Here is a 27,344-nt window from a genome sequence, read left to right as displayed (position 1 = left end):
GGCTCCAACCGATTTGCCCACTGCCACATTTGATAGAGCCAACAAAGGAAGCCTTGGAAGATTTGGTTACTATTAGATCAAATTTCATTCGTCACATACACAGTTCACAGCAGGTATAAAAGGTGCAGCAAATGTATTGTGCTTTAAAAAAAAAAATATATATATATATATAAATATATCTTTAATTTTATTTAACCTTTATTTAACTAGGCAAGTCAATTAAAAAAAAATCTTATTTACAATGAAGGCCTACCAAGAGGCAAAAGGCCTCCTGCGAGGACTGGGGCTGTAGGACAAAAACACACAAGAGACACCTAAGACAACAACACAGCTAGCTAGCTCAGCTAGCTGTGTTGTTGTCTTAGGTCATCAGTCAATAACAATAATAACAATAAAAAGAGTCAAGTCAAAAATAACAAGTAATAGAAGTAATGAGAGATAGTATGCATAGTAATAATGGACTGTATTTACAAATATCAAGTGGGTAGTGACGTGGAACTGTCTTTAAGTGGGAAGTTACTCCGTATGTCTATGATGATGTCATGTTGCTGAATCTACCTTTAAAGTGGCAGTCTGATATCTGAAAAGTTATAATCTTCAAGAATCAATGGCTGTGTGTCATGAATTTATAAATCCAAAAATGGATGTACACTCACAGGAGGGCATCTGTCACCATGATTCAAAGCTGTCACGACAGGGCCACATTTGAAAAGCTCCTCCATATCAAAAGATGACAATTTAGAAGAGTGCATTAAGGAATTAAAAATGAATATGTAATGAACTACGCAAAAAGAGAGGGAGAGAGAAAAAGAGCGAGCGAGAGGAGGGCGTGCACAGATATACGAGGTCTTTTGAATAAATCAACAGCTAACTGACTCCTTTCATCATTTCAGGGTCAACTCTCAGGGAAGAGAAAGTGCTGGGCAGCCATCAAGTCCATTTCATTCCAGACCTTGAGTCAGTGCAGCTCTGAAAGAGCTAATTGATGCTCCTATAACAGCCATAGGCCCATCCAGGAACAGGATGTTATGTAATATAAATATATATGTAAGATTGTGTTGTGAGAAACGGTAGATGGCGCTTGACTATCTCCTCTGGAGTCCCCCTGACAACAGTACATTAGCCATTCCTGTCCCCATGTGTTATTGGCTAAGGGAGTCACGCGAGATTAGAGGCGAGGACGGCACTGGGCTGCTCTCCGGTCGACTGGCTGTGTGACACTGATGGTCCGGTAGCGCCGTGGGGCACAAACGTCTGCCTAGGCCAGCGCTGCAGTCACTCAACTCACCCATTGAGGACACTGAGGGGAGGAACCTCCCAGCACTGCCTAAATGTCTATCCTGCTGCACCCTCTGTAAGACCACTATGTGCTCTTATTTACTCACAACACACTAGACTTTCTGTAACCTCTGCTCGGTGCAAGGCCACTGGCCATCGGCCTCTTTCACATTGACCACGTTTACATGAACACCAATGTCCCGTTTTTATTCGGGATACTCAAGTATTCTGTTTTTAAGTAAATACATATAAACATATCCTGTTTACAATAACCCGAAAATGCTTGTATCCTGGTTATGAGAAACCCGGATAAGATGCCTGGGATAACCTGATCTTAGACGGGATACTGTGGCATGTAAACATCTTATCCCGTTTACTGTTGTTTGCCGTGGTCTGCGCAGGCTCAGTTTCGCATATCATGGGTGTTGTGTGATGTTTTCATCTGACTTTCAAACAAATCACTTCAAAAAGTAGGCTACCTGCGCAGTTCGATCCACCATAATAATTCCATAATAATAGTTTCGCTGATACTCCGTACTGGACCGTATAGTCTACTGGCTTAGGCTACTTTCATCCCTAATTTAGGTACAATTCTGCTTATAATGTCCTACATTTGGTAGGCCATTTGTTGGTCAACTACAGTTAGATAAATGCAGCTTCTCTTGTCATAACTTGTTGCCCTACGGCGGGGGGGATTGGGTAGAATCTAAAGGGAGACTCGGGGGATGGATGGGTGGGACGGGGACTGATACACAACCTCAGTTGCTGGGTGGGATGGGAAAGGGTGGGAGGCATGCTTTCTTCAGGTTAAGCGAGGTGGGAAGCATGGTTTGCTGGTGGGGAGGGAGGGAGGATGGTGGGAATGGGTCGGGGTGATCTTCATATGCATATTATTATTAATTTTTTGTACCTGTAGGAATATTCATTTTTATTCATGGATACAGGGATACTCCTGAGCAGGATATCAAAATGTGCATGTCAACAGCTTATCCAGAATAAGACGTTAAGCAGGATATGAGCTACTACAGTGCCTTGCAAAAGTATTCATCCCCCTTGGCGTTTTTCCTATTTTGTTGCATTACAACCTGTAATTTAAATGGAATTTTATTTGGATTTCATGTAATGGACATAGACAAAATAGTCAAAATCGATAAATAACAGAAAAGTGGTGCGTGCATATGTATTCACCCACTTTGCTATGAAGCCCCTAAATAAGATCTGGTGCAACCAATTACCTTCAGAAGTCAGATAATTAGTTAGTCTACCTGTGTGCAATCTACATTGAGGGAAACAAGTATTTGATCCCCTGCTGATTTTGTACGTTTTCCCAATGACAAAGAAATGATCAGTCTATAATTTTAAAGGTAGGTTTATTTCAACAGTGAGAGACAGAATAACAACAACAAAATCCAGAAAGACTAATGTCAGAAATGTTATAAATTGATTTGCATTTTAATGAGGGAAATAAGTATTTGACCCCCTCTCAATCAGAAAGATTTTTGGCTCCCAGGTGTTTTCTATACAGGTAACGAGCTGAGATTAGGAGCACACTCTTAAAGGGAGTGCTCCTAATCTCAGCTCGTTACCTGTATAAAAGACACCTGTCCACAGAAGCAATAAAATCAGATTCCAAACTCTCCACCATGGCCAAGACCAAAGAGCTCTCCAAGGATGTCAGGGACAAGATTGTAAACCTACACAAGGCTGGAATGGGCTACAAGACCATCGCCAAACAGCTTGGTGAGAAGGTGACAGTTGGTGCGATTATTTGCAAATGGAAGAAACACAAAAGAACTGTCAATCTCCCTCGGCCTGGGGCTCCATGCAAGACCTCACCTCGTGGAGTTGCAATGATCATGAGAACGGTGAGGAATCAGCCCAGAACTACACGGGAGGATCTTGTCAATGATCTCAAAGCAGCTGGGACCATAGTCACCAAGAAAACAATTGGTAACACACTACGCCGTGAAGGACTGAAATCCTGCAGCGCCCGCAAGGTCCCCCTGCTCAAGAAAGCACATATACAGGCCCATCTGAAGTTTGCCAATTAACATATGAATGATTCAGAGGAGAACTGGGTGAAAGTGTTGTGGTCAGATGAGACAAAAACCGAGCTCTTTGGCATCAACTCAACTTGCCGTGTTTGGAGGAGGAGGAATGCTGCCTATGACCCCAAGAACACCATCCCCACCGTCAAACATGGAGGTGGAAACATTATGCTTTTTTTCTGCTAAGGGGACAGGACAACTTCACCGCATCAAAGGGACGATGGACGGGGCCATGTACCGTCAAATCTTGGGTGAGAACCTCCTTACCTCAACCAGGGCATTGAAAATGGGTTGTGGATGGGTATTCCAGTATGACAATGACCCAAAAAAAACAGCCAAGGCAACAAAGGAGTGGCTCAAGAAGAAGCACATTAAGGTCCTGGAGTGGCCTAGCCAGTCTCCAGACCTTAATCCCATAGAAAATCTGTGGAGGGAGCTGAAGGTTCGAGTTGCCAAAAGTCAGCCTCAACCTTAATGACTTGGAGAACATCTGCAAAGAGGAGTGGGACAAAATCCCTCCTGAGATGTGTGCAAACCTGGTGGCCAACTACAAGAAACGTCTGACCTCTGTGATTGCCAACAAGTACTAAGTCATGTTTTGCAGAGGGGTCAAATACTTATTTCCCTCATTAAAGTGCAAATCAATTCATAACACTTTTGACATGCGTTTTTCAGGATTTTTTTGTTGTTATTCTGTCTCTCACTGTTCAAATAAACCTACCATTAAAATGATAGACTGATCATGTCTTTGTCAGTGGGCAAACGTACAAAATCAGCAGGGGATCAAATACTTTTTTCCCTCACTGTATATACATATACACACACACACACACACACACACACACACACACACACACACATATAAATATATATATATATACACATATATATATACACACATACACAGTGGGGAGAACAAGTATTTGATACACTGCCGATTTTGCAGGTTTTCCGACTTACAAAGCATGTAGAGGTCTGTAATTTTTATCATAGGTACACTTCAACTGTGAGAGACGGAATCTAAAACAAAAATCAAGAAAATCACATTGTATGATTAAGTAATTAATTTACATTTTATTGCATGACATAAGTATTTGATACATCAGAAAAGCAGAACTTAATATTTGGTACAGAAACCTTTGTTTGCAATTACAGAGATCATACGTTTCCTGTAGGTCTTGACCAGGTTTGCACACACTGCAGCAGGGATTTTGGCCCACTCCTCCAGATCCTTCAGGTTTCGGGGCTGTCGCTGGGCAATACGGACTTTCAGCTCCCTCCAAAGATGTTCTATTGGGTTCAGGTCTGGAGACTGGCTAGGCCACTCCAGGACCTTGAGATGCTTCTTACGGAGCCACTCCTTAGTTGCCCTGGCTGTGTGTTTCGGGTCGTTGTCATGCTGGAAGACCCAGCCACGACCCATCTTCAATGCTCTTACTGAGGGAAGGAGGTTGTTGGCCAAGATCTCCCGATACATGGCCCCATCCATCCTCCCCTCAATACGGTGCAGTCGTCCTGTCCCCTTTGCAGAAAAGCATCCCCAAAGAATGATGTATCCACCTCCATGCTTCACGGTTGGGATGGTGTTCTTGGGGTTGTACTCATCCTTCTTCTTCCTCCAAACACAGTGAGTGGAGTTTAGACCAAAAAGCTCTATTTTTGTCTCATCAGACCACATGACCTTCTCCCATTCCTCCTCTGGATCATCCAGATGGTCATTGGCAAACTTCAGACGGGCCTGGACATGCGCTGGCTTGAGCAGGGGGACCTTGCGTGCGCTGCAGGATTTTAATCCATGACGGCGTAGTGTGTTACTAATGGTTTTCTTTGAGACTGTGGTCCCAGCTCTCTTCAGGTCATTGACCAGGTCCTGCCGTGTAGTTCTGGGCTGATCCCTCACCTTCCTCATGATCATTGATGCCCCACAAGGTGAGATCTTGCATGGAGCCCCAGACCGAGGGTGATTGACCATCATCTTGAACTTCTTCAATTTTCTAATAATTGCACCAACAGTTGTTGCCTTCTCACCAAGCTGCTTGCCTATTGTCCTGTAGCCCATCCCAGCCTAGTGCAGGTCTACAATTGTATCCCTGATGTCCTTACACAGCTCTCTGGTCTTGGCCATTGTGGAGAGGTTGGAGTCTGTTTGATTGAGTGTGTGGACAGGTGTCTTTTATACAGGTAACGAGTTCAAACATGTGCAGTTAATACAGGTAATGAGTGGAGAACAGGAGGGCTTCTTAAAGAAAAACTAACAGGTATGTGAGAGCTGGAATTCTTACTGGTTGGTAGGTGATCAAATACTTATGTCATGCAATAAAATGCAAATGAATTACTTAAAAATCATACAATGTGATTTTCTGGATTTTTTTTTGATTCCGTCTTTCACAGTTGAAGTGTACCTATGATAAAAATGACAGACCTCTACATGCTTTGTAAGTAGGAAAACCTGCAAAATCGGCAGTGTATCAAATACTTGTTCTCCCCACTGTATATACACACACACATATTTTATTTTATTTTACTCTGATTCAAAAATGCTAATTAGCATCAAAGTATACATCACACCAGGGTAAGCATAAATGAAATACAGACCTTATATTAAGTGTTTCTAAAATCCCCTACGGGAAAAAGTAATGGTGGAAAAAACAATTGGAAGCATTTCCCTGTTTGACCGCTAGATTATGCATATTATGACTCATACTGTGGAATTATCTGCCGATAGCGGTAAAAGGCCAATATCGGCCGATAATGTCGGTGACCTGATATATCGGTCGGCCTCTAAAACGAATACTTTGAAACTGACAAACGATGACCAAAACAATTCTCCCTTATCCCTTGTTACTTACATGAAATGGACAAAAGACACCCGCTCTCTCTTCCAATCTCCAAAAAAACTGATGAAATTCAGTACAAAAACAGGACACCCATATCCATCTCTCACATCGTGCCGTTCGAAACACACCAAGATTTAAATAGGCTACTACCCCCATCTCAGATAGATACATAACAAAACACCACCCAGTCTCTCCTTTTCTCTCACCTAAAACCACTCAAGTCTATTACTCCAGGACAGCATGCCCCCTGCAATGTGTGTACAAGAGTGACAGACTGAGTGTGGGTGTGTTTTTGTTTGTTTGCGAGCGCAGTGTGATGGACTGGAAGGGTGACTGAGGCTCCCTGAGAGCTCCCTGTGCTGTTCCACTGGGGAGCAATTTGTCTGACCTGCTGAGTTTACCCCCAGGAGAGTTAACACATTTAACCACTGCCCCGGCTAGCAGATTGCTGATTTCTCTCTGGCAGCGTTCTCTCCTCCTCATTCACCCGAGGATTTGGGAGTCTGTGCTCCCCATCTACAATGCTGGGTATGACTAAATAGGCCTAAAATGTTAGATGCAACAGTGGGTAGGATAAACCTATCCAATCATTAAGCCTATCATCAGTGCTCATGAGGGAGATGAAATGCAGATGGAAAGCCATTTCCAAAATATTGCACGCCGGGCAAATGCAGGAGAAACCCTGAACCTGACCTTTGACCACCTGCTGTACAGTGAGGGCACTAGGTCCTCAGTATGGGTCCTCAAACACCCTACAGTTCTGTGTACTGTCGTGCATGCATGCGTGTCGCTCTGTCTAGGCAGATTGCCTATGGGCTGCTTGCATTTTTTTTCATTATATATACATTTTTTCAATTCATCATTGCAGTTCCAGCACGAGACAACATTCTAGGTCACGGTACCCCTCTGATAGTCCTGCCGTGAGAGTCTTTTTCCCACTCACAACACAACTCCAAAAGGTGTGTCCGTAGCTTGCAGGCATAGGAAAAATTGGTGGGAAATGTTGTCCAACAGGTCACACACAATCTCCTGTGTGATAGGGAAAACAAAACATCTCTTCCCACCCTACTATGTTCTTCACAATTTAATGGAAATATACCAACCTTGTCAAAACACAAGGTTTGTGAATGTGCTTTGCTAACTAGCGTACCTTCGATAACATCAAAAGTTTGATACAATATAAGCTACATTTGTCATGTCACCCCCACTCACGACAGCAGTATGTTGACCTTAGAATGGATGTCCCAACTCCCAAGCACAGCGATACCACAATGGAACAGCTATCATAAACCACGTTTCCGTCCAGTTTTTATGGCAGTAAAGTCACATCATATATTTTAAAGAATTTTGACAGCTGTGATGGAAACAGGACATTTTGGTACAAATTTATAAATGCTGTTAGAACATTTGTTCGTTCGACATGGTGGGATCTTTTTGTGCCTGTAAAATTAATTAAGCGAGAAATGGTGGTGGTTTCGCCTTTATGTGCAAATATTGATATAACAACCATCATATCGAAGTAAACTTGGAGTCAGGCGATGATATGGTGTATGTTGTCCTCCCACTACAACTTGGGAAACCATGCAGGTTATCAGGCTACAGATGAAATAGTCATGATGAACTTCACAGGGTGGTGAAAGTGCACGGTGATCTTGATGCTCCTTTCCAATAAATATTGAGGGTCTTATTATGATGATCGATGCTTGACAAATAAAAATACTCTCGCTGTTATCCATAATAATCTCATCATGTAGACTAGTCCACCCGCACAGCGTCTGCCAGCTGTTGGCTAGAGCGCACGTGCCAAGACCAGAGTAGGCACATTTGCTATTTAATGCAACAGTTTGTGACAAAACAAATCAGTACAGTTGAAAATGCGATTGAAACACATTGAACTTTCGATTTTTATTCGGTACATGAAAACTTAAGCGAAAAAGTACATTTTGTGTGCACTGTCATCATGCACTGATTTGTATCTGCAACAAGTCAATTTGGTGGAAAGACACCACTGTTTTCTATATGCGGATTTTAGAATATTTGCATGTAAATCTGTTGCCAATTGGATGGAAACCTAGCTACTATGGCTGAAAAAAAAGGAAGAACCATGAAGAAAAACAGAACAGAGCAGGTTTTTCTGTTCTCTTCTCTTCCAAATTAGCCCCATGGAATGTCTCTGTAGGGTAGGGTGCTAGTGACAGTGGAGGGAGGAAGGGGGGTATATGAAACACAGCATGGGTAAAGTAGCCTACCCCATGAGAGCCTAACCTCATGCTGAACCCAAAGCCACACCTTTAGACAGGGTCAACTGCTCAATATTTATCTACTCCTGTTACGGATACAGGTATCCTGTGTTTTTGTGTGTTCCTACTCTTTCTGCCCTAATCACAGGTGTCCTGTATGTTCCTGATTGGTGGTCGTTGAGGTGTCTGCTGATTGGACCAATCAGTGAACATTCCTGTTAATTGCACCACCTGTTATTCGTTTGTTCAATCACACATCCCATTTTTATAAAAACCAGACTTGTGTTTGTTGAGAGAGAGAGACTTTTTCCATATGTGAGTATGGACACGGTGGTGTCCTGTGTACCCACTAAGTTGTTGGTTACCCTATTGGTAACTTGGTTAGAGAGAGACTTTTTCCATATGTGAGTATGGACACGGTGGTGTCCTGTGTGTTGTGTACTCGCTAGTTGCTGATTACCCTGTTTAGTAGCTTTGTGTGTTTTTTTGGGAAAGGGGGGTTTAAGCTAGATGCCCTTGGGCGTACATTACCCGTAGGAAGAAATCTGTCTATAAACACCAGTTAGACCTGAGCGGACCACCCACTGTATTTTTGTATGGTAGCAGTAGCCTAGCGGTTCTTTAGGCAGGCTAGATCAGTTTAGGGGGTTTTACACTATTGTTTCGTTTCTTGGGTCCTGCTCAGCCCTTTTTCCCAAACCCTTACCGTGTGTTCATAAATAAACACTTTGTGTTTGACGGTAGTTCATGGTAGTTGTGTCTTATTTGTTCTCACTATTCCATGCCACACTTATAATTTACATGAATTTATGTTACGGGTCTCATGTCCATCCCCCCTAGATGTTTAGAGCCACGGGGTTCGTAACATAAAGTGGGGGTTCGTCCGGGATTTTTCTATCCCATGCTACTCATGTAAATTAGTTAGTGTCTGGTTCAGTGTTGAGCTTAGCAGCTGTAACTACCTGTTTTTTTTGTGTGTTCAGTAGTCGACGGCTCGTGTTGCTAGTAGGATGGCTACTTTTGATGTGGAAGCATTCTTGGAAAACCCTACGTGGGAGATTTTTGAGAATTGTCGTAGAGTGGATCTACAGGCTTTGGCTGACCACTTTTCTGTACCCATACCGAGGGGTTTAGTGAAAGCAGAAGTTAGGGAAGTAGTGTTAGCGATATTGTTAAACGAGCGAGTGCTTGAGTTACACGCCGCCTGAGTCTGCTGCTCCTGTAGGGGATGTGGTTGCTGTTCCTGTAAGCCCATCAGTGTCTGAGGACGAGGCTAAGGCTCCAGCCACATTGCCCCGTTATGACCCACTCTCCCCACTGACTGACAGTGATGCCAGGATGGATGTCCGCTCGACACGGCTCCAAATAGAGGCGGAAGAGCGGGCACAAATCAGGCAAGACAAGCTGGAGATGCGTAAAATGGAACTAGAGGCAGAACAGGAGACGCGTAAGATAGAACAGGAGACGCGTAAGCTAGAGGCAGAACAGGAGACGCGTAAGATGGAACTGGAGACGCGTAGGCTTGATCAAGAACTGGAGACGCGTAAGATGGAACTGGAGACGCGTAGGCTTGATCAAGAACTGGAGACGCGTAAGATGGAACTGGAGATGCGTAAAATGGAACTAGAGGCAGAAACAGCGAGGTTAGTCTCTGCTCATACTATGCCTGCTAGTGAGCCAGCCTCACCAGCGGTGTCGTCTGCTATATTTGATATTAGTAGACAGATCACCTTGGTACCTGTGTTTAGGGAGTCAGAGGTTGATTCCTATTTCAGTGTGTTTGAGCGTATAGCGGTAGCATTGAAATGGCCCGACGAGGTATGGTGCCTATTACTTCAGTGTAAGCTAACAGGTAAAGCCCAAGAGGTTCTGGCAGCGCTACCTCTTGAAGACAGTTTGAATTATGAAGGGGTCAAAGCTACTGTTCTTCGTGCCTATGAGCTTGTTCCTGAGGCATATCGACAGAGATTTAGGTCTCATAAAAAGTCTCCTACTCAGACTTATGTGGAGTTTGCTAGAGACAAAGGAAATCTGTTTGACAAATGGCACAGTGCAAGTAAGGTAACTGATTTTAACTCTCTACGGGAGTTAATCTTGTTAGAAGAGTTTAAAAATTGCTTACCGGACGCATTGTAGTTTATCTGAACGAACAGAAAGTATCCTCACTGTCGGAGCGTCTGTTTTGGCAGACGAGTTTGTGTTGACGCATAAGAGCGTGTTTTTCGGCTCGTACGGAGAGCAGGGCTGCAGAGTTGCTAACTTTTAGTCCTAGTCGACCAGCAGTACATCCAGCACGCCCAAAAGATGTGCGTCACTGTTTCTATTGTCATAAGGTGGGACATATAGTTAATGATTGCTTTCTGCTAAAACGCAAGCCGGGGATGACTCAGCACGCCAGGCCGCCAACGGGTGTTGGGCTGATTAAATGCGGTTGTCAGGCGGAATCAAGACAGAAGCCTCATAGTGAATGTGGTTTGAAAGTCCCTGTCCCAGATCACAGTTATGAACCGTTCATTTTTGAGGGGTTTGTTTCTATATCAGATGACGAGCGTCTCAGCGTCCAGTTAGAATCCTCAGAGATACTGGTGCGGCGCAGTCGTTCATACTAGCTGATGTGTTGCCCTTGTCTAATAATACATATTGTGGTTCCAGTGTGTTAGTACAAGGAATTGAAATGGGTTTCGTCCCAGTGCCATTGCACTTTGTGAACGTACACTCTGAGTTAGTCAGTGGATTGTTCAGAGTGGGCGTACGTCCTATGTTGCCAGTAAAAGGTGTGACATTTATAATGGGCAACGATATTGCCGGAGGAAAGGTAATACCCGTATTGGAGGTAATGGATAAAAGTGACCAGTCTCTCTCCGAGGAGCTGGCACAAGGTTATCCAGATGTGTTCCCCGCTTGTGCTGTCACACGTGCTCAAGCACGACAAGTGGGTGAAGTGATAGATTTGTCAGACACGATTCTATTCAGAGAGTGTGACCCAGAGGATAGTTCGAGTGCTACCTCTGGTAAGCTGGTGCAGTCTGACCAACAGCCCAGAGAAAGGAAGAAGGATGTGGAACTTGTTGCTGAAGCAATACAGTTACCAGTTACTCGTGAGCAGCTGATCGCTAACCAACAGGTTGACATTAGCCTGGCTAAATGTTTTTCTAGTGTTGTCTCAAAAGGCGAGCTAAAGAAGAAAAACATGGCATACTTCATTGATGGTAATCTCCTCATGCGTAAATGGACATCCCATGTTGGCTGGCGGAGATTGGAATGCTGTTTACCAAATAGTGATTCCTACAGCCTTTCGACAAAATGTTTTATCCCTCGCTCATGATCACCAGTGGTCCGGACATCTGGGAGTCACCAAGACTTATGATCGTGTTTTGCGACATTTCTTTTGGCCTGGTTTAAAACAAGATGTGGCTCAGTTCTGTCGGACTTGCCACACCTGTCAAGTAGTTGGGAAACCGAACCAGGTTATTTCCCCGCGCCTCTTTGTCCCATACCGGCCATAGGTGAACCATTCGAACATGTGATGGTTGATTGTGTTGGACCATTACCAAAAACAAAATCTGGTAACCAGTTTATGTTGACAATTATGTGTGTGGCCACCAGGTACCCAGAGGCCATTCCTCTGCGAAGGATTACTGCTCCGGTGGTGAGTAAAGCGTTGATCAAATTCTTCTCAACTTTTGGATTACCTAAGGTGATACAAACTGATCAGGGTACGAATTTCCTTTCTAAACTTTTCAAACAAGTGTTAAAATCCTTGTCAGTTACACACCGTGTGTCAAGCGCATATCACCCAGAGTCTCAGGGTGCGCTTGAACGTTGGCATCAGACCCTGAAGTCTATGCTCCGTAAATATTGTTTGGAATCTGAGAAGATTGGGATGAGGGAGTTCCTCTAGTGTTGTTTGCTGTCCGTGAGACAGTACAGGAATCCCTAGGGTTCAGCCCAGCTGAACTGGTGTTTGGACACACCATGAGAGGACCTATGAAAGTCCTTAAGGATCAGTTTTTGTCACAAGAGTTGTGTGTGAAAGAAAATGTGTTGGACTACGTTAGTCGCTTTCGTGAGCGCCTACATGCTGCCTGTGCTCTAGCAAAGGAAGCGCTGTCTTCCTCACAGAAACGGATGAAACGACACTATGACACACAGGCTGTTTCTCGTTCACTGCAGCCAGGTGACCGAGTTCTTGTGTTGTTGCCTGTGCCAGGAGCGTCATTGTCAGCACGTTTCGCTGGTCCTTATGTCATTGAAAAAGAAACTAACTGAAACTGACTATGTGATACAGACTCCCTGATAGAAAACGCCAATCTCGTGTGTGCCACGTTAACATGTTGAAGACATACCACAACAGACCCGTTACTCAGGTAGACAGTCCAGAGAAACTGGCCGAGTCGGCTGTCTCTGTTGCTGCTACGGCTGTAGTGGGAGGTCATGTTAATGATGTGGACGGAGATGGTTTGGAGTTGCGCAATACTCAGCAGCAGTGTGCTAGATTGCCCAATTCAGAGATGCTGCTGTCTCTCCCCGTCAAGCCTGATTCATTTAACGGACAGACAGTCAGATGATATTGTGAGACTATTACACAGCTTTCCATGTCTTTTTAATGATGTTCCTACATGTACAAATGTGTTAGAACATGACATTAATGTTGGAAACGCTGCACCTATCAAGCAACATCCTTATCGTGTCAACGTCGCTAAGAGAAAGATAATGAGGGGTGAGGTCGGTTATTTGCTGGAGAATAACCTGGCTATGCCAAGTTCAAGTCCTTGGAGTTCTCCGTGCATTCTGGTTCCTAAACCTGATGGGACATCCAGATTATGTACGGACTATCGGAAAGTCAATGCGGTCACAGTGCCCGACTCGTTCCGTTACCCAGACTGGATGACTGTATTGATACTGTTGGTGCTGCTACTTATGTAACCAAATTAGATCTTCTAAAGGTTACTGGCAGGTGCCGTTAACCCCACGTGCCTCCGACATCTCTGCCTTTGTGACCCCAGATCACTTCCTACAATATGCTGTCATGGCATTTGGGATGCGGAACGCACCAGCCACTTTCCAACGCCTGGTTAACACAGTATTGGCTGGAGTTCCTAATTGTAGTGCTTACCTTGATGATCTGGTCATTTATTCAACTGAGTGGTCTGATCATGTTAACACTCTAAGGGTAGTGTGTGAACGTCTAGCAACCGCTTCTCTAACCCTGAACTTAGCAAAGTGCGAGTTTGGGAAGGCTACTGTTACTTATCTTGGTAAACAGGTCGGCCATGGTCAGGTGCGCCCTGTAGATGCCAAGGTCTCAGCTATAAACGCATTTCCCGCACCTACCACCAGAAGAGAGCTACGCCGTTTTTAGGGATGGTTGGCTACTACCGTAGTTTCTGTAAAAATTTCTCTGCGGTAGTTGCTCCATTAACGGATTTGCTCAGTCCGGCGAGAAAATTTGTATGGTCTGAAGATTGTTGTACTGCTTTCAACACTGCTAAAGCACTCTTGTGTAGTACTCCTGTTCTTGCTGCGCCAGATTTTGAGCGGCCGTTTAAACTGGAGGTAGATGCAAGTGCCAGAGGTGCTGGTGCTGTTCTACTGCAGCAAGACCAGAGTGGAGTGGACCATCCTGTCTGTTATTTTCACGGAAATTTAACAAATGTCAGACAAACTATTCCACCATTGAACAAGAAGCTCTAGCTTTGTTGTTAGCTCTGCAGTACTTTGAAGTTTATGTTGGTTCCAGTGCATTACCAGTGGTAGGTATACTGACCATAACCCCTTAGTTTTTCTCCACCGGATGTACAACCAGAACCAACGCCTTATGCGTTGGGCACTTGTCGTGCAAAATTATAATTTGGAGATCCGCCACAAAAAGGGGTTAGATAATGTGTTGGCAGATGCTTTGTCTCGTGTGTAATGATCTAGGTTTTTTTTTGTTATCCCGATAGGATGATTTGTGAATTTGGGTGTTGTGATAGTCAATGCGTGTGTCGCAAACCATTTTGGTTTGCTCTTTTAAGGGTGGGAGTGTTACGGATACAGGTATCCTGTGTTTTTGTGTGTTCCTACTCTTTCTGCCCTAATCACAGGTGTCCTGTATGTTCCTGATTGGTGGTCGTTGAGGTGTCTGCTGATTGGACCAATCAGTGAACATTCCTGTTAATTGCACCACCTGTTATTCGTTTGTTCAATCACACATCCCATTTTTATAAAAACCAGACTTGTGTTTGTTGAGAGAGAGAGACTTTTTCCATATGTGAGTATGGACACGGTGGTGTCCTGTGTACCCACTAAGTTGTTGGTTACCCTATTGGTAACTTGGTTAGAGAGAGACTTTTTCCATATGTGAGTATGGACACGGTGGTGTCCTGTGTGTTGTGTACTCGCTAGTTGCTGATTACCCTGTTTAGTAGCTTTGTGTGTTTTTTGGGAAAGGGGGTTTAAGCTAGATGCCCTTGGGCGTACATTACCCGTAGGAAGAAATCTGTCTATAAACACCAGTTAGACCTGAGCGGACCACCCACTGTATTTTTGTATGGTAGCAGTAGCCTAGCGGTTCTTTAGGCAGGCTAGATCAGTTTAGGGGGTTTTACACTATTGTTTCGTTTCTTGGGTCCTGCTCAGCCCCTTTTTCCCAAACCCTTACCGTGTGTTCATAAATAAACACTTTGTGTTTGACGGTAGTTCATGGTAGTTGTGTCTTATTTGTTCTCACTATTCCATGCCACACTTATAATTTACATGAATTTATGTTACGGGTCTCATGTCCATCCCCCTAGATGTTTAGAGCCACGGGGTTCGTAACAACTCCACTCTTCCTCTCACTCTTTCCTCAGCTTTTGAAGTACAGTCAGTTATGTCAGTGTGGGCCTGGTTTCAATGGTCTTGTTTTGAGTTTACGTTTTTTATTCATTTTACATATAATCCTTTGCCTTTTCAGAAGTCAGTGGAGACTTCACAAAAGCTAGGCTATTCAACAACTCTTAAAAAGGGTAGCCTAACACCCATTCCAAAGTCCCAAATGGATTAACAGCCCACCTTTACAGCCATGATGCAAAACTCAGCTAATTGTCACCATTACAAACCAGTGCAGGGTGACAAAGAGCTCACTAGAAAGTTTAAAAATGGGATAGACAAATGAGCTGGGTCAGATAAGAGGGAACAGTGTGAAGAGCGGTGGGGCCGGGATTTGATCACATGCAGAGGAGATTGCATGTGTGCAGAGGGCAGCGCCGTTAACCCTAAATGCTTAACCAACCTCAGGCACTAGTGTAATCTTTCTTAAAGGAAGTGAACAGTGCCACACAGCACTTAAACCCTCATGGATTGTCTGAAAATCTACTAATCTAATTAGATAACCCAAATGTGCAGCAGACTTAGCAAAATATTGGCAGGGCGCTGCCCCTCCCACATTGAACACTAGGATTATCCCCACTTTCTTTACAGTAATCACATTCTTAAATGGTATTCCCAGACACTTGCAGAGGGGATCATTTAATTCACTGGTGAGTACATGCACTTGCCATTAGACATAATATTACTTTCCAACTGCAATTGTTGCTTTGGGGTTTCACTAGCCAAGTCACTCGAACAAGCAGCATAGCTAAAGCTTGTGGTCGAGTTGACGGTTCATTGACAATATGGTAAAACAATGTTCAACCAACCTTAAATTGGTGATACTTCCTTTATTCTCAATTCTGAAGGCACCAGTGTCTTATTAATGGCTGTTTCCAGTTGCAACTCCAAAAACCACATGTAGAAGATTACAGCGCGTTACACAATGGGACCAAAACATAAGTGGATTTAATATATTTCTGAATATTTCCTGCTTATCGGAGTTCCACCTGCAACTGGACATTGGTGCCTTCCAAATCAAGAAAGTATCGCCAAGGTAGGTTGAAAAACGTTCCCCTATCTATAATCCATCCTACACTAGAACCCTGTATGGAAGATGTAGCCATACATGGATCTAACTAGAGCTATGGTTTCATGAGCCAGTGGTCTAGTTGGAACAATGCTTCAAATATTGGAGGGGGGGACACAACAACAAATTTGGCAGGAGAAGTTCCGCCCCCATTCATTTTCAACGAGGGAAGGGCACGTGGAGAAATATAGGGGGATTGTGGGAAGGTGAGCGGTGAGAACCCTGCTAGTGGAGCGGTAGAAAAAGTTGAGCTCTACTCTACTATATGCACATTTCAAGCGAAGCGTTGTCAAAACCCACTGTTACAAGCATGTATTATCTTCCTGGTAACATACACTTCTCACAGAGATTGACTGAGGCAACAATTAAAGATGGAATCCGCATTAGGGGAAACAGCGCCACTGTCCACCCCAGCACCTTTGTTATTGTTTTGTGGATGAAAAGGAGGTGATGTGTGTCTAGCAGTGTGGTAAAAAAACAACATTGCAAAACATATTCTGCTGTCGCACGCATGCAATGATGTCCCCTAATGTAATATCCCAATCGGAAGTGGCAGATTCACCATTAAGGATTCCAGCTTTAATGCCTCCAGGTTCCCTTTGTGAAGTGTGGAACGACAAGCAAAACATGTACATTCACCAACACTCACCGGCATCATATTGGCGGCTTTGACTGTCAGAACGACGGGGGCATCAAATCAACAATGTCGAACTTGGAAAGGGGGAATTCGATGTCTTCTAGCTATCTGCTAACGATATCCAAAGTTATGGCTGGAGATTCTGTCCAGACGCGCCAACAGTTCGGTGATGAGAGGGCCAGCCCAGGCCTCGTCCTATGCAATACAATATAAAATGGATATGAGCTAACTACCTGCATACAGACTATGTGGCAGGCAGTGAGAAGTAACGTTACCTAGCTAGCTGGCTAACTAGTTAGGCCGGAGTGGGTCAGAGCTCAGTTAGTCTAACGTTACGGTAAACACTGACATCAACTCATCGAAACGTGGGCCTGGAGTTAACCTTATATTGAAGATGAATACAAAACATTGACACTACGGTTGCACCTTACTATATAGCTAGAGAGTTATCTACGTTAATGTTAGCATGGCTACTTTAACCTTTTACTGTAACTAGCTAACTAGCTATAGGCGATTAAGCTAGGTAGGTAACTAACGTTAGCTAATTAGTAGTGTCATACCATCAGTATCTTTGGTCAGACAGTGTGGAACTTAGCAAGCTAGCCAGTTAGACAGTTATCTAACGTTAGGCCCTCAGCAAGACCTAGCTAGCTACCTACCTATCTGCTGCTTGTTCTGCCATGCTAGCTAACGTAACGTTCGTTGCCAATTGTTTGTATCGTAGTTTTAACTGAAATTATAGGAGCGTTGGGTAGCGCTTAGCTAACGTTAGCACCTAGTTTTTGAATGTCAAACATGATTAGTCTTATTCAGGTGGATTGTTTACTAGCTAACGTTAGTGAATAGCTAATCTAACTTAGGTACCTAGTTATCGAGATAACATTAGCTAGCTTGCTAATCAGCTGATGAAACGATAGCTAGCTAGTAACGTTAACTAGCTACTGAAATAAACAACGAAAGCGTTACTTACAGATGTCAGAGATAATTCCTGTTCATTCTTGGTCGTCGTAGCCTATCTCAAGTGATTCAGGCCTAATGAAGCTACTGATACCTCTTACCAAGTAACCAAACGTACTAGCCCAATAAGATGCGGTCAAAGATTTTTTACAACTAACACAAGATAGACCAGGTCCTGAATCTTCTTCTTCCTCTTCTTCAGTGGGGTTTATCGGCGGCGGCATCCAACGTTATTGTGCATTACCGCCGCATACTGTACTGGAGTGTGGGCCAGAGACAGGGAGAAACTAATTCCTACCGTTGCTTTAAAAAAATATAATTTCCTGTATCCCCTTCTCCCTCATACTAGATCTCAGCCTCTCTCTTTCCCTCTGATACTGCCCACACCGTAGCAATACATGCTCCACAGTCTCTGTTTCCTGGCAATAATCACACTTTCCTGTTGGATGCTTTCCTATCACATTTAATGTCTTATTCAACTGGCTGTGTCCCACCCATAATCTTGTAAAAATAGCATCCTCTCTTCTGTCCCTTCCTGCCGTCCTCCCCTCCCGACTTTCTTCTGTACTTGAAATAAATGTCTGCCCTTAGTATCTCTATTCCACTGCTCCTGCCATCTCTGCACCATCACTGTCCTTATCATGCTTTTTGCCTCTGCCTTGCTCATTGAAACTACAACCTAAACATCCCTACTACTAAGTGCTTGTTTAGCCAGTACATCAAATCATATCAAATCAAATCATATTTGTCACATACACGTGTTTAGCAGATGTTATAGCGGGTGTAGCGAAATGCTTGTGCTTCTAGCTCCGACAGTGCAGTAATATCTAACAAGTAATATCTAACAATTTCACAACATATACCCAATACACACAAAACTAGTAAACAATGGAATTTAAGAAAATATACATATATGGACAAGCAATGACAGAGCGGCATGGACTAAGATACAGTAGAATATTATAGAATATAATGCAGTATATACATATGAGATGAGTAGTGCAAGATATGTAAACATTATTAAAGTGACTAGTGTTGCATTTCTTAAAGTGGCCAGTGATTTCAAAAGGCAGCAGCAGTCTCTAATGTGCTAGTGATGGCTATTTAACAGTCTTATGGCCTTGAGATAGAAGCTGTTTTTCATTCTCTCGGTCCCAGCTTTGATGCACCAGTACTGACCTCGCCTTCTGGATGATAGCGGGGTGAACAGGCAGTCTCGTCATTGTTGGTAATCAAGTCTACTACTGTTGTGTCGTCTGCAAACTTGATGATTGAGTTGTAGGCGTGCTTGGCCACGCAGTCATGGGTGAACAGGGAGTACAGGAGGGGGCTGAGCACACACCCTTTTAGGGCCCCAGTGTTGAGGATCAGCGAAGTGGAGATGTTGTTTCCTACCTTCACCACCTGGGGGCGGCCCGTCAGGAACTCCAGGACCCAGTTGCACAGGGCGGGGTTCAGACCCAGGGCCTCAAGCTTAATGATGAGCTTGGAGGGTACTATGGTGTTGAATGCTGAGCTATAGTCAATGAACAGCATTCTTACATAGGTATTCCTCTTGTCCAGATGGGATAGGGCAGTGTGCAGTGTGATGGCGATTGCATCGTCTGTGGATCTATTAGGGCGGTAAGCAAATTGAAGTGGGTCTAGGGGTGACAGGTAAGGTAGAGGTGATATGATCCTTGACTAGTCTCTCAAAGCACTTCATGATGACAGAGGTGAGTGCTACAGGGTGATAGTCATTTAGTTCAGTTACCTTTGCTTTCTTGGGTACATGAACAATGGTGGCCATCTTGAAGCATGTGGGAACAGCAGACTGGGAAAGGGAGAGATTGAATATGTCCATAAACACACCAGCCAGCTGGTCTGCGCATGCTCTGAGGACGCGGCTAGGGATGCCGTCTGGGCCGGCAGCCTTGCGGGGGTTAACATGCTTGGCTGGTTTTCCTTTTGTAGTCCGTGATAGTCTGTAGACCCTGCCACATACGTCTCATGTCTGAGCCGTTGAATTGCAACTCCACTTTGTCTCTATACTGATGTTTTGCCAGTTTAATTGCCTTGCGGAGTGAGTAGCTACACTGTTTGTATTCTGCGATATTCCCAGTCACCTTGCCATGGTTGAATGTGATGGTTCACGCTTTCAGATTTGCGCGAATGCTGCCATCTATCCATGGTTTCTGGTTAGGGTAGGTTTTAATAGTCACAGTGGGCACAACATCACCTATACACTTCCTGATAAACTCAGTCACCGTTTCAGTGTATTCGTCAAAATTATTTTCGGAAGCTATCCGGAACATATCCCAGTCCGCGTGATCAAAACTATCTTGAAGCGTGGATTCCGATTGGTCAGACCAGCGTTGAATAGTCCTTAGCACGGGTATTTCCTGTTTGAGTTTCTGCCTATAGGAAGGGAGGAGCAAAATAGAGTCGTGGTCAGATTTGCCGAAAGGAGGGCGGGGGAGAGCCTTATAACCATCCCGGAAGTTCGAATAGCAATGGTCGAGGATTTTGGCAGCGTGAGTACAACAGTCGATATGTTGATAGAACTTCGGAAGCCTAGTCCTCAAATTTGCTTTGTTAAAATCCCTGGCTACAATAAATGCAGCCTCAGGATATGTGGTTTCCAGTTTGCATAAAGTCCAGTGAAGTTCTTTGAGGGCCGTCGTGGTATCGGCTTGAAGGGGGATATACACGGCCGTGACTATAACCAAAGAAAATTCTCTTGGGAGATAATACGGTCGGCATTTGATTGTGAGGTATTCTAGGTCGGGTGAACAAAAGGACTCGAGTTCCTGAATGTTACCACAATTACACCATGAGTTGTTAATCATGAAACACACACCGCCCTTCTGCTTCCCGGAGAGATATTTATTCCTGTCTGCGCGATGAACTGAGAACCCCTCTGGCTAGACCGATTTCGACAGAATATCCCAAGAGAGCCATGTTTCCATGAAACAAAGTATGTTACAGGCCTTGATGTCTCTCTAGAAAGAAATCCTTGCCCGGAGTTCATCGATCTTGTTAACCAGAGACTGAACATTAGCGAGTAGTATACTTGGAAGTTGTAGGTGGTGTGCACGCCTCCTAAGTCGAACCAGCAGGCCGCTCCGAGTGCCTCTCCTCCGCCGGCGATGTTTTGGGTCAGCCGCTAGAATCAGTTCATTTGCCATGGGGAGAGCAAACAAAGGATCTGCTTCGGGAAAGTCGTATTCCTGGTCGTAATGCTGGTGAGTTACCGCCGCTCTGATATCCAATAGTTTTCCCCGGCTGTATGTAATGATACATACTTTCTGAGCTAATAATGTAAAAAATAATACATAAAAAAACAAAATACTGCAAAGTTTCCTAAGAACTAGTCGCGAGGCCACCATTTCGTCGGCGCCAGGTACATCAACTGCCTCGTTCCCCTCCACCCCCACATGGGCTGGGACCCAAGTAAATCTTATCTGTAGAGTCATTTGTCTAATCCTGCAATGGGTTTGTAGCACCTCATAAAGCAGGTATTGTCTGCTACGTGAGCTAAAGGACTGGAGACTCATCAAAACTACACATGAATCAGAGCAAATACTGTAACTACTCTGTCTGGCTTGACTTACTCCACCCACTACAAGGCCAACAGTATGGCCATCAGCTCCACCGTATATACAGCCAGATGATCTGTAATACGTTTCCTGACTGCCACCCCACATTCCTGCACTACAAATGCTGACCCAGTACGTCCTGTCCTTGGATCTTTTGAACCATCTGTGTAAATGGCCACAAAATCCTGATACACAGTATCCAGACATCTCTTGAACAAATCAGATGGATCAACACCCTCCCTATCTTTCTGTAGTCTCTACAACACTTCTAGATCAACTACTGGATGCGGGAGTAGCCATGGTCAGAGCCTGAATCATAGTGGGCAGAACAAGCAAGGAGGTGGGCAGAGCCAAACACAAGCTAGTGTGATCCTATTGGTGTGTTCTAGCATTTATTTTCATATTTTCATTAGGGAACGCCTACTATGTGAAGTGCGCGTGTGCAATACAGTGAGGGAAAAACGTTTTTGATCCCATGCTGATTTTGTACGTTTGCCCACTGACAAAGAAATGATCAGTCTATAATTTTAATGGTAGGTTTATTTGAACAGTGAGAGGCAGAATAACAACAAAAAAATCCAGAAAAACTAATGTCAAAAATGTTATAAATTGATTTGCATTTTAATGAGGGAAATAAGTATTTGACCCCCTCTCAATCAGAAAGATTTCTGGCTCCCAGGTGTCTTTTATACAGGTAACGAGCTGAGATTAGGAGCACACTCTTAAAGGGAGTGCCCCTATTCTCAGCTTGTTACCTGCCTGTATAAAAGACACCTGTCCACAGAAGCAATCAATCAATCAGATTCCAAACTCTCCACCATGGCCATGACCAAAGAGCTATCCAAGGATGTCAGGGACAAGATTGTAGACCTACACAAGGCTGGAATGGGCTACAAGACCATCGCCAAGCAGCTTGGCGAGAAGGTGACAACAGGTGGTGCGATTATTTGCAAATGGAAGAAACACAAAAGAACTGTCAATCTCCCTCGGCCTGGGGCTCCATGCAAGATCTCACCTCGTGGAGTTGCAATGATCATGAGAACGGTGAGGAATCAGCCCAGAACTACACGGGAGGATCTTGTCAATGATCTCAAGGCTGCTGGGACCATAGTAACCAAGAAAACAATTGGTAACACACTACGCCGTGAAGGACTGAAATCCTGCAGCGCCCGCAAGGTCCCCCTGCTCAAGAAAGCACATATACAGGCCCGTCTGAAGTTTGCCAATGAACATCTGAATGATTCAGAGAAGAACTGGATGAAAGTGTTGTGGTCAGATGAGACCAAAATCGAGCTCTTTGGCATCAACTCAACTCGCCGTGTTTGGAGGAGGAGGAATGCTGCCTATGACCCCAAGAACACCATCCCCACCATCAAACATGGAGGTGGAAACATTGTGCTTTGGGGGTGTTTTTCCGCTAAGGGGACAGGACAACTTCACCGCATCAAAGGGATGATGGATGGGGCCATGTACTGTCAACTCTTGGGTGAGAACCTCCTTCCCTCAGCCAGGGCATTGAAAATGGGTCGTGGATGGGTATTCCAGCATGACAATGACCCAAAACACATGGCCAAGGCAACAAAGGAGTGGCTCAAGAAGAAGCACATTAAGGTCCTGGAGTGGCCTAGCCAGTCTCCAGACCTTAATCCCATAGAAAATCTGTGGAGGGAGCTGAAGGTTCGAGTTGCCAAAAGTCAGCCTTGAAACCTTAATGACTTGGAGAAGATCTGCAAAGAGGAGTGGGACAAAATCCCTCCTGAGATGTGTGCAAACCTGGTGGCCAACTACAAGAAACGTCTGACCTCTGTGATTGCCAACAAGGGTTTTGCCACCAAGTACTAAGTCATGTTTTGCAGAGGGGTCAAATACTTATTTCCCTCATTAAAATGCAAATCAATTTATAACATTTTTGACATGCGTTTTTCTGGATGCTTTTGTTGTTATTCTGTCTCTCACTGTTCAAATAAACCTACCATTAAAATTATAGACTGATAATTTCTTTGTCAGTGGGCAAACGTACAAAATCAGCAGGGGATCAAATACTTTTTTCCCTCACTGTAACTCCATTCAGCCTTGTACTCCTTCTAAACAACGCAAACTTTGGCAAAGGGTAAAGTCTTCAAAATGCAGTCCACTCTGTTTGTTACAGATTCTAGTCTTGGAAACAGAAAACTGTATGGAGATAAAATGTTTCATAGATGAGAAAATGTGCAGCTAAAATCTATCTCGCTCCATCTTCTCCTACTTGCCAGCCACTGGGCTTCCTCTTATCAACATATTTGGTAGTGAGTGGAACGCCAACTGTATGCTTCACATTTATAAATCAGGTGACATATCTGGCTCATTGTTCTATCTGTGATACAGTCATGAATTAACATGGACTGCAAAGATTTTTCTAACTAACCCAAGATAGACCAATGGGAGGAAATTAATCATAGTGGGCAAGCAAGAAGGTGGGCAGACCCAAGCACGAGCTAGCGAGAGGCTATTGGCGCGTTCTAGCATGTATTTGCATATTTCCGTTAAGGAACACCTACTCTGTGAAGTGTGTGTGTGTGGAGGCTGGTGGGAGGAGCTATAGGAGGATGGGCTCTGTGTAATGGAATAAATGGAACGGTATCAAACACTTCAAACATATGGAAACCACATTGTTCCATTTATTCCATTCCAGCCGTTACACAGAGCCCGTCCTCCTATAGCTCCTCCCACCAGTCTCCACTGGTGTGTGTGTGTGTGTGTGTGTGTGTGCGTTAGCAACATGTGTGTTTCAATAACTCAATTTGCCCTTGCACTCCTTCTAAACAACGCAATTTTTAGAAACTTTGGCAAAGGCTAAAGTCTACAAAACTTTGTCCACTCTGTTTGTAACAGATTGTAGTTTTGGAAAAAGAAAACTGTATTGAGATCAAATGCTCCATTAATGAGTAACGGCCAAAATCCATCTTGCTCCATCTTCTCCCACTGCCGGCCACTGGGCTTCCTCTCACCACCATATTTGATCCAACACCAGGCCAGCAGCTGGGTGGAAGGGAAACTATTGTTCAAAACACCTTGTAACTCTTCTGCAGTAAAATCTCATACACTCAAGTACTTCTCTGCAGCTGTCACCACAACATCTATCCTCTGTGATTTACGTTCCATTCCTGCGGTACAGTTGACAACCATGACCATGAACGCCAAAAAAACAACCTTACTGAAGCACGTTATTCCTACCACTCTCTATTGGCCTCGGCCTACTCACAGGGATCCACCTAGGATCCCTCACCCTGGACCCATCTTCCTCTACTACTCTCTTCAATGCCTCAGCATACTACTGCACTCCTCTGATCCTGGCAACCTCAACCTGCCTTTCTCTCACCGGACACCTCTGATCTCCAGCACCATGGGTACCCCTACAGTTTACACACAGAACTTTTCCACCTGCACACTTCTCACATCTAGGAATCTCCCTCCTACACACTGCTGCCACATGACCATAAGCTTGACACCTAAAACAGCGTAATGGATTCGGGACAAAAGCTCTCACGGGACAACTGATCCTAACTTGACTTTATCTGGTAAAGACTCCATCAAAACTTATTTGTTTCACCTCGCTCTCCAATGGGTCTGTGTCGCACCAAACGGCGGGCGTCACAGACACCGGGAATCTTCAACTTCAGCTGACCCTCCTCAACACTTAACGCCACTCCAGTTATCACTCCTTTCAACAGCGCTCTGCTCCGGAGAGGAAAGCAAGTCACAGTTCTTGACCCCATTTGCGTGGTGCAAAGTGCACATTCCCTCTGGATGGCAGAAACACAAAAAACCGACACGATTCCACTCCAAGTCACTTTCACCAACCCAACATTCCCCAACCTCTTCTCCACCAAACCTGACACCACATGGATCAGCCAGTAGGCAAGGATCGATTCCCTCCAAAAATCTCACTCCCATTTGGCCAAAATCATCTTTGTCATCATCAAACTCTGCGGTCTTCACCGCACCTGCCACTGCAGTTAATTCATCCTCACTATCGTCACGTTCAATTTCCTTCTGTAGCTCTTCCAAAAGTTATTTGTAATCCACCATTCCATATTCACTCACATTTTTTGCCACTTTTCTCCTTTTTTTCCTGTCCGCCATCTTCTCCTTCATCAGATCTTCCAGAAGGCTTGTGTAATCCCCCACTCAATATTTACATATAATACAGTATGTTCCACTTTTCTAATTTTATTCCATTCTGCCATCTTACCCCCAACTCATGGCTCTGTTCACTACCCACATGCTACTGTGCACGCAGTCAATGGCGCACTTGACTCAGCGAGCTATCCCGTCGCCATCTCGCTGGCAACTAGCTCCTCTCCAAGTTTAGCTGGAATTTAGCCTTAAGGATTTTAGAAATATGATCGGTTGACCTCACAGCCTCGCTATTCATCTATTCCTCTTTTCTAGCTCTGTGTTTCCACCTACTGTTCTGGCGTGTGAGTTCATTACACTTCGTAGAAAAATTGCCCTACCAACAGACCCTACACCCATTAAAAAACCTCACCACTATTCCTCTACTTGGCCCTATCTGATGCTACACCAGACCGGCAGCCTGGGAGGACGTGACACTATCGCTTCACACAGTTTGTAACTCTTCTGCAGTAAAATCTCGTACACCGACGTACTGCCACCACCACAGCTATTCTCTGTGATTTACATTCCATTTCTGTGGTACAGTTGATAACCATGGCTATGAACGCTAAGAATTCAACCTTACTGAAGTACATGTTATTCCTATCACTCGCTACTGGCCTCTGCCTACTCACAGGGATTATCTTAGGCTCCCTCACCCTGGACCCATCTGCCTCTACTACTCTCTTCACTGTCTCAGCATACAACACCTTCTAAACTACTCTGATCCTGCCAACCTCAACCTGCCTTTCTCTCACCGGACACTTATGATCTTCAGCACCATGGGTGCCCATACAGTTAACACACACAATCTCTTCCACCGATACTACACAATGCTTTGTCTCATTCCCTCCTGCACACTTCTCACATCTAGGAATCTCCTTCCTGCACACTGCTGCCACATGACCATAAGCTCGACACCTAAAACACCGTAATGGGATTGGGACAAAAGCTCTCATGGGGTAACAAAAAAACTCAACTTTGTTGGGTAAAGACTGTGCATCAAAACTCAGCAGAACACACAATGTCTTCTCTGTTTCACCACGCTCTCTACAAGGTCTGCATCGCATCAAACGGCGGACGTCACAGACACCAGGAATTTTCCATTTCAATTGCTCCTCCTCAACACTTAACGTCACCTCAGTTATCACTCCTTTCAACAGCGCCCTGCTCCGGAGAGCAAAGCAAGTCACAGTACTTGTCCCTAGGCGTTTAGTACAAAGCGCCCACTCCCTCTGAATGGTAGAAACACAAATAGTCCACTTCGAGTTACTTTTACCAACTCAACAGTCCCACACCTCTTCTCCACCCAACCTGACACCACATATGGATCTGCCATTCTCTCCAAAAATCTCACTCCCACTGGGCCAGAATCATCTTTGTCATCATCAGGATGAGGCTCAATCTCGGCGGTCTTCACCGCACCTGCCACAACAGGTAATTAATCACCACTCTTGTCAGCTGTAGTGGTAGATGTTAATCAAAAGGGAACCATCGTGCTCTTCCAGATACTTGGCTGGAGCATAGTGGTATATGTTGCCTTCTTCCACCTTTTGGTTTTCTGTTTTTGTTACGTGGAGTGGAACCGGGGAACCCAAGAGCAGACTCAGACGAGGAGACTGAGATGAAGTAACCAAGGTATTTATTGAACCACAGGGGGAAGATGGAGTGCAGGTCAGGGGAAACTACTGGA

General features: G+C 44.4%; 1 protein-coding gene across 1 annotated transcript in view; it reads right to left on the bottom strand.

Annotated features, from left to right (window-relative positions):
- Nucleotides 1-18,110, bottom strand: part of ppp1r13bb (protein phosphatase 1, regulatory subunit 13Bb) — an 85,002-nt gene extending 66,892 nt beyond the window's left edge. Inside the window, exons 1-2 of the mRNA XM_045211260.1 lie at nt 17,932-18,110; nt 16,974-17,156 (exon numbers count right to left, since the gene is read on the bottom strand). Of these exons, the coding sequence (XP_045067195.1) occupies nt 16,974-16,982 (9 nt within the window). The 5' untranslated portion in view covers nt 16,983-17,156; nt 17,932-18,110. The remainder of the gene's footprint in view (nt 1-16,973; nt 17,157-17,931) is intronic.
- Between the last annotated feature and the right edge of the window lie 9,234 nt (nt 18,111-27,344).

Source organism: Coregonus clupeaformis, chromosome 36 (assembly GCF_020615455.1).
Source record: "Coregonus clupeaformis isolate EN_2021a chromosome 36, ASM2061545v1, whole genome shotgun sequence".
Taxonomy (NCBI): domain Eukaryota; kingdom Metazoa; phylum Chordata; class Actinopteri; order Salmoniformes; family Salmonidae; genus Coregonus; species Coregonus clupeaformis.
Note: the sequence above shows the minus strand (reverse complement) of the source record. Positions and strands in the feature narration are given on the sequence as shown.